A 12,533-nucleotide genomic window follows, 5' to 3' on the forward strand; every position below is an offset into this window, starting at 1 on the left:
GCCCGCTCAGATCACCGCGGCAATTATGAGCACTATGAACACCACGCGCATTGTCCTGGAGTATATGCAGAGCCTCCTGGACATGCCAAAGCCAAACCAGGACCAGCTGAGGAGGAGGCGATTGCAGCGCGGCGACGATAGTGATGAGGAAATTGACATGGACCTCTCACAAGGCACAGGCCCCAGCAATGTGGAAATCATGGTGTTACTGGGGCAGGTTCATGCCGTGGACCGCCGATTCTGGGCCCGGGAAACAAGCACAGACTGGTGGGACCGCATCGTGTTGCAGGTCTGGGACGATGCCCAGTGGCTGCGAAACTTTCGCATGCGTAAGGGCACTTTCATGGAACTTTGTGACTTGCTTTCCCCTGCCCTGAAGCTCCAGAATACCAGGATGAGAGCAGCCCTCACAGTGGAGAAGCGAGTGGCGATAGCCCTGTGGAAGCTTGCAACGCCAGACAGCTACCGGTCAGTCGGGAATCAATTTGGAGTGGGCAAATCTACTATGGGGGCTGCTGTGATCCAAGTTGCCAGGGCAATGAGAGACCTGGTGATATCAAGGGTAGTGACTCTGGGAAACGTGCAGACCATAGTGGATGGCTTTGCTGCAATGGGATTCCCAAACTGTGGTGGGGCGATAGACGGAACCCATATCCCTATCTTGGCACCGGCGCACCAAGCCACCGACTACATAAACCGCAAGGGGTACTTTTCAATGCTGCTGCAAGCCCTGGTGGATCACAAGGGACGTTTCACCGACATCAACGTGGGCTGGCCGGGAAGGGTACATGATGCTCGCGTCTTCAGGCAGTCTCTTCTGTTTCGAAAGCTGGAGGAAGGGACTTTCTTCCTGGACCAGAAAATAACCATTGGGGATGTTGAAATGCCTATCGTTATCCTTGAGGACCCAGCCTACCCCTTAATGCCATGGCTCATGAAGCCGTACACAGGCAGCCTGGACAGTAGTCAGGACCTGTTCAACTACAGGCTGAGCAAGTGCCGAATGGTGGTGGAATGTGCATTTGGCCGTTTAAAAGCGCGCTGGCGCAGCTTACTGACTCGCTCAGACCTTAGCGAAAAGAATATCCCCATTGTTATTGCTGCTTGCTGTGTGCTCCACAATATATGTGAAAGTAAGGGGGAGACATTTATGGCGGGGTGGGAGGTTGAGGCAAATCGCCTGGCCGCTGATTACGCGCAGCCAGACACCAGGGTGGTTAGAGGAGCACAGCAGGGCGCGGTGCGCATCAGAGAAGCGTTGAAAACCAGTTTTGTGACTGGCCAGGCTACGGTGTGAAACTTCTGTTTGTTGCTCCTTGATGAACCCTCTGCCCCTCCCCCACCACCCGGTTAACTCTACTTCCCTGCAAACCAACCACCCCACCCTCCCCTACTACCCTCCCCCCTTCGAGCACCACTTGCAGAGGCAATAAAGTCATTGTTACTTCACATTCATGCATTCTTTATTAATTCAGCACACAACTAGGGGGATAATTGGAAAGGTAGCCCGGGATGGGTGGGGGAGGAGGGAAGGAAAAGGACACACTCCAATTTAAAACTTTAAAACTTATTGCTATGGAAATCATCTAGGGTGGAGTGAGTGGGTGGCCGAAGGCCCCCCCACCGTGTTCTTGGGCGTCTGGGTGAGGAGGCAATGGGACTTGGGGAGGAGGGCTGCTGGTTACAGAGGGGCTGTAGCGGCGGTCTCTGCTCCTGCTGCCTTTCCTGCAGCTCAACCATACGCAGGAGCATATCACTTTGATGCTCCAGCAGCCGGAGCATCGACTCTTGTTTTCTGAGTACAAGTTGACGCCACCTCTCCTCTTCAGCCCGCGTTTCAGCACGCAACTTCTCCTCTTCAGCCCGCGATTCAGCACGCCACCTCTCCTCTCGCTCATATTGGGCTTTTTTAAAATCAGTCATTGACTGCCTCCACGCATTCAGCTGTGCTCTGTCAGCGTGGGAGGCAGTCTGAAGTTCAGTAAACATTTCGTCACGCGTCCTTCGCTTCCTTCTTCGAATATTCACTAGCCTCTGCGAAGGAGTAAGATTTGCAGCTGGTGGAGAAGGGAGAGGTTGTTAAAAAAGATACATTTTAGAGAACAATGGGTAGACTCTTTCACGTTAGATTTTGCTGTTCACAACATCACACAGCACATGTGCTTTCATTACAAGGTCGCATTTTTCCTCTTATATTGAGAGTCTCCTGGTTTGGTGTGAGAGATCACTCACGCAGTGCCAGGACACAGATTTCAGCTTGCAGGCAGCCATGGTAAGACATACAGTCTTTGGGCTTTTTTAACCTTCTTAACATGTGGGGATGGTTTCAAACAGTTCTGCCCTCATTTCCCATACCAAGCACCCGTGCCATTTAAAATGGGTTTGCAATGTAAAAGGAGGGGCTGCGATTTCAGGTTTAACATGCAGCACAAACCCAACTAACTCCCCTCCCCCACACACCCAATTCTCTGGGATGGTCACTTCAACCCTCCCCCCCACCGCGTGGTTAACAGCGGGGAATATTTCTGTTCAGCAGAGCAGGAAGGGGCACCTCTGAATGTCCCCTTAATAAAATTGCCCCATTTTAACCAGGTGACCGTGAATGATATCACTCTCCTGAGGATAACAAAGAGCGATAAGGAATGGATGTTGTCTGCATGCCAGCAAACACCGGGACCATACGCTGCCATGCTTTGTTATGCAATGATTCCAGACTACGTGCTACTGGCCTGGCGTGGTAAAGTGTCCTACCATGGCGGACAGGATAAGGCAGCCCTCCCCAGAAACCTTTTGCAAAGGCTTTGGGAGTACATGAAGGAGAGCTTTCTGGAGATGTCCCTGGAGGATTTCCGCTCCATCCCCATACACGTTAACAGACTTTTCCAGTAGCTGTACTGGCCGCGATTGCCAGGGCAAATTAATCATTAAACACGCTTGTTTTTAAACCATGTGTAATTTTTGCAAAGGTACACTCACCAGAGGTCCCCTGTGTGCCCTCAGGGTCTTGGGTGAGTTCGGGGGTTACTGTTTCCAGGTCCAGGGTGACAAACATATCCTGGCTGTTGGGGTAACTGGTTTCTCCGCTTCCTTGCTGCTGTGAGCTATCTATGTTCTCTCCATCCTCATCTTCCTCGTCCGCCGAACCCGCTTCCCCGTTTCCAGAGAGGGACTGATAGCACACGCTTGGGCTAGTGGTGGCTGCACCCCCTAGAATGGCATGCAGCTCCGCGTAGTAGCGGCATGTTTGCGGCTCAGCCCCGGACCTTCCGTTTGCGTCTCTGACTTTGTGGTAGGCTTGCCTTAGCTCCTTAATTTTCACGCGGCACTGCTGTGCGTCCCTGTTATGGCCTCTGTCCTTCATGGCCTTGGAGATCTTTTCTAATGTTTTGCCGTTTCTTTTACTGTTTCGGAGTTCGGCGAGCACTGCTTCATCTCCCCAGATGGCGATCAGATCCCGTACCTCCCGCTCGGTCCAGGCTGGAGCTCTTCTGCGATCCTGGGACTGGGACTGGGACTCCATCATGGTTACCTGTGCTGATGGGCTCTGCATGGTCACCTGTGCTCTCCACGCTGAGCAAACAGGAAATGAAATTCAAACGTTCGCGGGGCTTTTCCTGTCTACCTGGCCAGTGCATCTGAGATGAGAGTGCTGTCCAGAGCGGTCACAATGAAGCACTGTGGGATAGCTCCCGGAGGCCAATAATGTCGAATTCCGTCCACACTAACCCAATTCCGACCCCCTAAGGCCGATTTTATCGCTAATCCCCTTGTCGAGGTGGTGTTAGGAAACCGGTTTAAAGGGCCCTTTAAGTCGACAGAAAGGGCTTCGTAGTGTAAACGTGTCCAGGCTTAAGTCGATTTAACGCGGCTAAAGTCGACCTAAACTCGTAGTGTAGACCAGGCGCAAGTTCTGTAGTTGGGCTGATACTCTGGAGCAGTGGTCCCCAAACCGCCAGACGATGAGCCGCAGCAGACGAGCATCCGCCAAAATGCCGCCGACAAGAGGCAACGTCAATAGGTGTCGCTGCTGAAATACCGCCGACAAGCAGCATCATCCAGAGGCATCACCACTGAAATGCCGCCGAAGATCAGTGGCATTTTCGCGGCAATGCCTCTGGAACACGCTGCTTCTCAGCGGCATTTTGGCAGATGCTCGTCCGCTGGCCAGTATGTGGGGCACCGCGTTGGGAACCCCTGCTCTGGAAAGTTCCCTGGTGGGAACCAGCTGGGCAAAGGCTGAACAGTGACTGGGTTCAGGGTCTATGTTCACCTAAAGAGTCTGGCGCAGGCTCCCTGTTCTAGCTGCTGAAATCATTGTAAAAGCCCCAGAACAGCTGAGTGGTGGCAGCGTTAGGTTTAAGGTCCAATGGACGTGTCCCTGCACAGGTTTAAACCCAGTTCTGAAATCATCATAGCAGGACAGGGGTAGAGCCCCAGGGACCCTGATTTCCTGGATTCCTGCAGCCACAAACTGTGAGTGAGGGGCTGGGAGGCAGAACAAACTGTGTCAGCAACTCAGGGGCAATTGGTCGGGGCTGTGACAGATGCGCCCTGAGACAGTAGATGGGGGAAGGTGTTGAACAGTAAAGGTTTGTCCCAGCTCACCCCGTCCTTCCTCTTTCCTCCGCCAACAAAGTTCTTCTGTTTAACCCGCTGGTGACTGTGCTGGCGAGTGCGTGAAGATTTGCCCAGCAAAGATGCCCAGAGCGGATACAGGTTCCCAGATTACTGGGAGGGGGCTCGAGACACAGTTAAGGAACTGTAGAGAATCCCCTAAGGTAAAGACCCGACCCTTGTTGCTGGTGACGCTGCTGCTTCAGGGTTTCGCTTCTTCTCCTCACAAACACCCTACGGCTGCATTCCCCCCCCTCGTTAAACCCCCCAATTAGTGACACTCGGAGGGAAGAGCTCCTGTCTAGTCAGAGCAATGCCCTTAAATCATCGACATTTAGCAATGGTGAAATTCAGAGACATGGGCTCTTAGTCCAGATTAAATGCAAGTTTATTATAACTGAAATATTAAATCATTTCTACAAGACAAGAGGGGCCCGTTCTGGGGGTGTGAAAGGATCGCAGAACCGGACCTCTAATCATTATGAAAACAAAAGCAACAAATCAATGGGTTATTGAGGAAGACAGAGGCTGAGGCACTGGCTATACATATGGCCAAACCAGCCGCAATGTATCGAAGTCTCCAATTGCTCAGATGAATTGTTCAATCATCGGCTCTTCTAATAAACTACAGAATAGGCTCCCACTGAGAATAGCAAATCAAGGAGCAATAGATGTACATAAACTCAGCATCAAACACTAGAGCCTCTCTCCACACGAACTCACCAGCCGTGAATGGGAGAACAGCCCAGAGTATAAGTGATAGCTGCCACTCAGCCAGGTAATTATCAAGCATCCAACATGGGTTTATCCGCGACACATCTTGACCCTTCTCCGTTTCAATCCAGGGCCATTCACAGGGTTAATAGCACAGCCAGACACAGGTGCTTCTCTGGACAAATCTACCTTTGCATAAGGGGCTGGTTAAACCTATGAGCGCAGAGACAGAATTACAAGGATCAGTCTCAGCATTTCTTAATCTATTCTTGTCTCACAGGAGAACCTAAGACCCCCTCAGGAGACAGCCCTGTTGCGCTAGGTGCTGTACAGACACAGAAGAAAAGGACGGGCCCTGCCCCCGAGAGCGACAGTCGAAGACTAGACCCAGCAGGCGGGTGCTCCAGGCAGACTGGGGAGCACACGGGAGCAGGGAGATGGTTGGGATAACGCAATGAGCAGCGCTCCCAGAGCTCCGGCCGTGGGCCATTGTCGAGTGATCCGGAGGCTCCATGGCCGGGGCGAGGCTGAAGGAGGCGTTCACAGGAGGTCAGTCCGGGGGCTCTGTGGGAGGTTACAGGCGGCTCCTCCCCGGACAGGGGCAGCCTGGGGGAAAGTGCAACAGCGTCTATGCTAAAAAGCCTGTTTCATTTGCCTTGGGCCCTGCAGTGACAAGGGAGGGGTTGGCACCGGGGGGGTTGGCACCCAAGTCACGTCAGGATTTAGGGCTTTTACGAGTGTGTCTGAGTGAATTTGCCCAGGCTGCAATTTCAGGGCAACGGGAACCAAGTAGTGGAAAATCTGCGGCTAGAACGAGTCATTGTTGGTGTCGCTCTCTGTCGTTTCCCAGTGAAGAGTTCAATGGGCTCTGCCATGGCCCTGCTCTCGGCTGGGGCCTGAAATAACCATTCCCTGAGTTCCCTGCAGAGAGCGTGAGGCACTGGGGACCCTGGGGAGCTTTATCACAACTTGGCCTCCTTCGCTGGGGAAATAAACTAAAAACAAAGAACAGGGTCAGTCAGGATCCCCGCCCCTCCCCCCCTTTTGTGGCAATATGTTATGGTGGGTGGGAGACCTCCGTGGAAATGGAGCTCAGAGCTCAGTTATGGTGAAGTTTCACACCTGATGCAGAAAAGCAGCAATTTCATGAGACTTCCCACAGCTTTGAGCTCCGAGCTCCAGCTGGGACAGGGTCTTTACTTTGATCCTTTCAGCCACATGTTGACATTTCTTCCTTTCAGGGGGTGCGGGTGTTTTTTGTGTGGCATCTCTGAGTTCGAAATGGCTCCCTTCATAACCACCTCCAGAACTCGTAGAGCGTCAGCAGCAACATCATCCAGGAAATTCTGCAACATGATCTTTGTGGTAGGGAGAGCAACTGCTGCAGCTGCCACAGAACCTACCACAGCACCTACCACAGGTATAAATTTTAATAAAATTGTTGAGTATTGCACTGCCCCAGTTCCGCACTTGGTCAGTAGCGTAATTACAAGATCTTTTGTTATTTCCTCACTCAGTGGGGACTTTATAACGGCCTTCAGCTCTGCAATGGGAATCTTAGTCCGTTTAGAAAGTGCAGAGAGAGACTTTTCATCAAGGCCGAAATCCCTGCAGAACCCTTTCAGGGATGTCACCAGCATGGCAACATCACAAACAGTGGAGAGACCAGGGATAGGAACAGCAGCGATACCGCATGACACCAGACTCTTCAGCCATATCTGCGTTTGCAGTTGTTCTTTTTTCTTCTCCAAGGTTTCTTTAGAAACATGGGACAGGGATCGTAGGAGAATGAGTTTCTTGTGACTGGGGAGCTCATTCACTAGCGTTTCCTGCAATTTGGGAAAATCGAACTTGCCTAAGTCCCATCTAGTTACAAGAAAAATCCGTGGGGAGGCCACCCCTCCTGTTTTAAGGCCTTTGATGCAGTCCTCTCTGATGACATCGAGGATCGCACTCTCACTGTACGGAGGTGGCCTATTCGTGGGGGCATTGCTCTGCTCTAGGATTCCCTCCTCATCATACATTTTTTTCTCATTTGCCAAATCCTGATCCACCTTGGAGCGCACAAAGTAAAACTTCTTCCCCAGTTTCTGGATCTCCTGGGCGAGTTGAATGTCGTGGGATATGAAGCGGGTGCAGGAGATGATGATGAAAAAGTCGTAGCGACTGAACTCCACCTCCTTGAGGTACGTGTGTGGTTTAAATGTTGGGGTCCCGATCCCTGGCAGATCCCAGACTGTTACATTTGGGTAGCTAGGATGTGAGTAATCAAGGAGCTTCATTGTCGTTTCAGTGACCCCTATCGCAGTAGCACCTTTATCTCTATCCTTCAGGCCCCGGATGGCGTTGACAAAGGACGATTTTCCAGAGCCCGACTCCCCCGTGACAGCAATGTTGAGAGTGATTTTATCAGCCGTCTCCAGAGCCTCTTTCACTTTAACAGATGCTTCGGTGAGGTTTCCTTCCCCAAAAGCAGCTTTCAGTGCTTCGATATCCTCTTCAGGTATCTTGGGAAGCTCTTTAGCATCTACCCCAGCCATGGCAGCTCCAGTGCTCTGCTCAGTCTGCCTGCAAAAAGACAATGAGATATTCCATGTACGGTTAGTTTAGACAGAAGATAGATGACAGCTCACATGTGAAAGTCCAGTGGGAGTTTGGGCAGGAAATGGGAAAGGTGGAGTTACGGTGACACTTTCCACTCAGCTCAAGCACATAACCTTAACTCTGCCCCCATAAGAATGCCAGGAGAGACACTCCTCTGTTTTTCTGGGGACGGAAGGGCCCACACAACGTGTGACAAGTGAAATCCCAGAAAAGGAATAGTATTTTCCCAACAGGAAGCCAAAGAATTTCCTTAGAGAAATAAGAAGATTTCCATAAAGTGCTTGGAATGATTAATGGCTCCCAATCATCCTGCTGGGGCTTCTCCCCCCTTGCAGATCTCAGCAAGTCCACAGGGAAGGGAGGAAGAACCCCAGACCCCTCAAGCCTTCTGCTCTCTACACAATCTCTAGCCCTTCTTCCCACCTTTGACCTAGAGCAGGAGTCTCTTCCTAGAGCTTCCAGGAGAGCCAGAGCGGGTGGGAGAGGGGACTGGGTGACTATCAGGGGCTTGGAAGAAGGAGGGGCATTTTCCTCCCTTCCTGTGACCCTGTGTGCATGATGGGAGAGCCCCCACTGGGCCTCAGGCTCATTAGTTCTAGCAGTGTCTGCACTGGGGCTTTGGTCGGCTTCAGTATATCACACAGGATGTGAAATTTTTCACAGCCCTGAGCGATGTAATTAGGTCGACCTAACTCTGCAGTGTAGACCATCTCTTAGTGGAAGCAGAGGGACAGAGTTTCTTGGGCACAGAGCCCACTGGAGGGCAGGCGTGGGGATTTTGGAGCGAGGAAACTGCCTGTGACTGTTTATGCTGTGTTCAGAAACCACAACTATGTGTGCACTCTGTGCAAATAAACGAGATCACACCAAGACCAGACCTGACTTGTGTCTTCGATTTCTCCTCCTAATGCAACTAGCCCTGCAAATAATGGTGAACCCCATAGCCCCAAGAGGCAACAGTATTAAGTGAGACTTTCATTTTAACAATCTCCCTCTTTCATTCCCTGTGGCTGTAGAGAGTCTTTTATGGAGAACCCCCTGCTTGCCGGTCTGTAGGATGGCGTCAGAGATGGTATGAATTGTCCTTTTGGGGAAAGAGGGAAAGTTCGTTTAGACGAGCTGGAGCAGCTGCTGCTGTTGATGTTGTCACAGGCTGATCCTGCTTAAGGCAAATCCAGACAAAAACACACAAAGGAGGAGAGGAAAGAGCAGCAAAGGGAGAAAATGCAGCTTCTGTCCCTGGGGCTGACTCTCACTTGCAGCCTCATGGCTGGAGAAACACAGGCCCAGCCCATGGTCTGACCAGCCACGCCCACACCTGGCAAACTCATGCTGGCATCTGGCTGTTTAAGGCCTCGCTTTAGCTGCCTTATTGGTCACAGGCTCACAGCCCATGTGCAAAGGGTAGAATTGTCTTGGCCAGTGTAGCTGAATCCATAGCAGACAGAGGCCTTAGCCCAGCTCTTTTACCTCCCTCAGTCCAGGCTAATTCCCCACTCTGGCACTTCGAGTGCAGAAGGTGGGGCTCACAAGGATTCTAAAAATTAACACTGGCCACTCCAGGCTCGTATTGAACTCCCAAGGTTTCAGCTTCTCTGTGACCTTGGATGGGTAGATGCTGCCATGACCCGAGTGCAAAAAACGCCTTTGAACCCAGGGAGGAACACTTGGGAATTTCTCCCTGTGGGGTGCCCTCAAGCCCTTTCACCCCCCTCCGGGGAAGAGCTCAGACAGAAAACAAAGGAAATAGCTGTTGCCAGCAGCTACTTAAACAACATGTGCACAAACCTCTTAGGACACCAAAAACCCAATCCTGTTCTTAAAAAGGTAAATTTTATTAAAAACAAAAAGAACGAAAATACATGTGGAACTTAGGCTTTTGCTAGATTTAAAAAACCCACGTACAAAAATTAAACATCAGGAATAATCTTCTTGAGGTCCAACTTAATGGTTACAAGCAAAACGAAAGCATCTGGGGTTAGCACAGAGGAGTCCACAAGCCTTAGAGAAATAAAGGAAATAACCCTAATCACGTCTTTCTAGACACTTCCTGATCCACTTACATATCTGGGGGGTTTCAAATAAGTAGTTCTAGGTATGATCTGATGATTTTCATATCTGGCTTAGAGCGTCTTACAGCATCACTGCTCTGTGTCTCCTCTCTCCCGAGAACAACCACAGACAGAAAAAGGGAAAGTTTTTTTCACAATTTAAAAAATTTCTAGCCCTCCCATTGGCTCTTTTGTTCAGGTGCCCACTCCCTTTCTTTTACCTGTGGACTTTTTAAACCCTTTACAGGTAAAGCAAGTAGAGAGCAGCTATGAACAGGGATTTTAGAGCTAACTGGCTGGATCCATAAAAGGGAGCTTCCCCCACACTTCATTTATCACAGTTGATCTCTCACTTTGCTGACTTTTGCCGTTTGTGTAACAGGCTAATTTGGCCTTTTGTTACCTTGGACGCACCACACTGTGCCATTGGGGCCAGCGCTGATGGCCGGGGGACAGTGCCCCCTACTGAGCACAGTGACCCCCTAGCGCCATAGTGGGGCATTGGGGCCAGCACAGACTCTGAGGGGAAAGCACCCTTACTATAAATCCCGCCCCACTCCTTGCAGCACAGCGTTGTCTGTCGAGCTCCCTGCCCCACTCCCGGCACTACGGCACCCCCCCGACAAGCCCCTGCCCCACTCCCTGCAGCACAGTGCCCTGTACTGAGTCCCCCCGCCCTCCTCCTTGAAGCATGGCACCCCTTGCTGAGTCCCCTGCCACCCTCACTGCAGCACGGTGCCCCCTACTGAGTCTCCAAGCTCCCTGCAGACCAGTGCCGCCTGCGTGAGCCCCTGTCCCATCCCTGCAGCACGGCAGCCTTTAATGATAGTTGTAGCCACCACAGCTGAGATTTCTCTCCCCAGCCCTGTTAGTAACTACACACTGTGAACGTTTCACAGGAGCAACAGAGGGTCCTGTGGCACCTTTAAGACTAACAGAAGTATTGGGAGCATAAGCTTTCGTGGGTAAGAACCTGAAGAAGTGAGGTTCTTACCCACGAAAGCTTATGCTCCCAATACTTCTGTTAGTCTTAAAGGTGCCACAGGACCCTCTGTTGCTTTTTACAGATTCAGACTAACATGGCTACCCCTCTGATAAGTTTCACAGCAGGACCATTAACCCTAAAGGATAAAATGATGTCACAGAGCTCACGGATTCCAGGACTTTCAGAGACCTCCGGGACATTTTCCACTTCAGCCCTGGGGCGCGCGGGGGGGGGGGGGGGGGGGGGGCGGCGGGGGGGGGCCGGGGGGGGCTGGGGGGCTGGGGGGGGTGTGTGTGTGTGGGGTGGGGGGAGACCCAGAGGAGCCTGGCAGTGACATAGGGCCCTGCGGCACTGCGGGCCCTGGAGCTGTCAGCCATCATGTGCAGGTGGTGGACGCCCCCACCCACAGCGGTGCTCGGGCTCTCTTCTCCCCCCACCGTGGGGCTTGAGCTTCAGTCACCCCCCCATCAGTCTCTCCCCCATTATTTTTGGTTATTGCCTGCGACCTGTCCCTGACTTTTACTAAAATTAACCGTGATAAAATCTTAACCTTATCCCCCATCACACTGTACAGGAGAGGGGAGGGGCCCTGAGGAATCATATGGCAACCACGTGGCCTAGTGGAGAGACCCCTGGACTGGGACTATCCCTAGCTCTGCCACTGGTCTGTTGGGTGACCTTGGGCAAGTCACTTCCCCTCCCCGTGCCTCAGTTTCCCATCTGTATAATGGGGATAATGATGTAAAGCTGTTTGAAATGTCCTGACGTACAGTACCATGGAACACTTCGGTGTTTTGATTATTACCTAGGCACAGTAGCATGGCAACTGCAAACCTAGGCGGGGACGACAGCTGTGTAAATGGCCATGAACTCCCACCGACAACCATTTCTCGTTCGGTTTAAAACACTAGGAAGTTAAATAGCAAAAACGTCATTGAGGCAGAGTTCAGGTTGCCCAGTGAGAGCTCCTGCCCTTCCAGAGCCGTGAGTTCAGCACAACTCCAACTTCTGAAAAGCTGGAAATAGAGTCAGGGCAAAGGCCCACATCACCTTAGCTCTGCCCCCTTTGAGCGATGCCCCCTGTGCTCAGAACATGCCCACGCCCACTCTGCCTGGTCAGTGTTATTCACTGGCGCTACCTGCACTTGTCCTATGCTCAGACACTGACCTGCGCCCCGCCAGAACACCACACCTGTAACATTCAAACCACGTCAGCCCCTTTTCCAGCCCCGTCACCCTAGCACCCAGGATAGCACCTAGACGTGTCCTTTCCCCTGCTCATCACTAAACGCACAGCCTGCGCTCATCTCCCACCTCTCCGCTGACAGTCCCCGTGCCCTGCTACTGACCCAACCTGCTCAATTCTGTATAGAAACGATGCAGACTGGAACCTCGTTCCTTTGATCACACACCTGGGGGAATCAGACCCAGATCTCCTCAGATCTCCATCACAGTTCTCCTAATTGGCTCCAGTTTATTCTTCCCCCATTCAGGACAACTGCACCTCATACAGTGACTGCAGCTGGAGTTCACACAGACAAGTCCCAGTGGCTACTGGCAGTGCC

The 12,533-nt window shown here is 51.8% G+C and overlaps 1 protein-coding gene across 1 annotated transcript; it reads right to left on the reverse strand.

The window, feature by feature from the left end:
- Positions 1–6,524: 6,524 nt before the first annotated feature.
- Positions 6,525–7,868, reverse strand: LOC112122250 (interferon-inducible GTPase 5-like). Its single transcript, XM_024221091.2, has one exon. The coding sequence runs from the start codon at positions 7,866–7,868 to the stop codon at positions 6,525–6,527; it is 1,344 nt and encodes a 447-aa protein (XP_024076859.2).
- Positions 7,869–12,533: the final 4,665 nt, after the last annotated feature.

This window comes from Terrapene carolina, unplaced genomic scaffold (assembly GCF_002925995.2).
Source record: "Terrapene carolina triunguis isolate 2854851 unplaced genomic scaffold, T_m_triunguis-2.0 Scaffold34592, whole genome shotgun sequence".
Classification (NCBI taxonomy): Eukaryota; Metazoa; Chordata; order Testudines; family Emydidae; genus Terrapene; species Terrapene triunguis.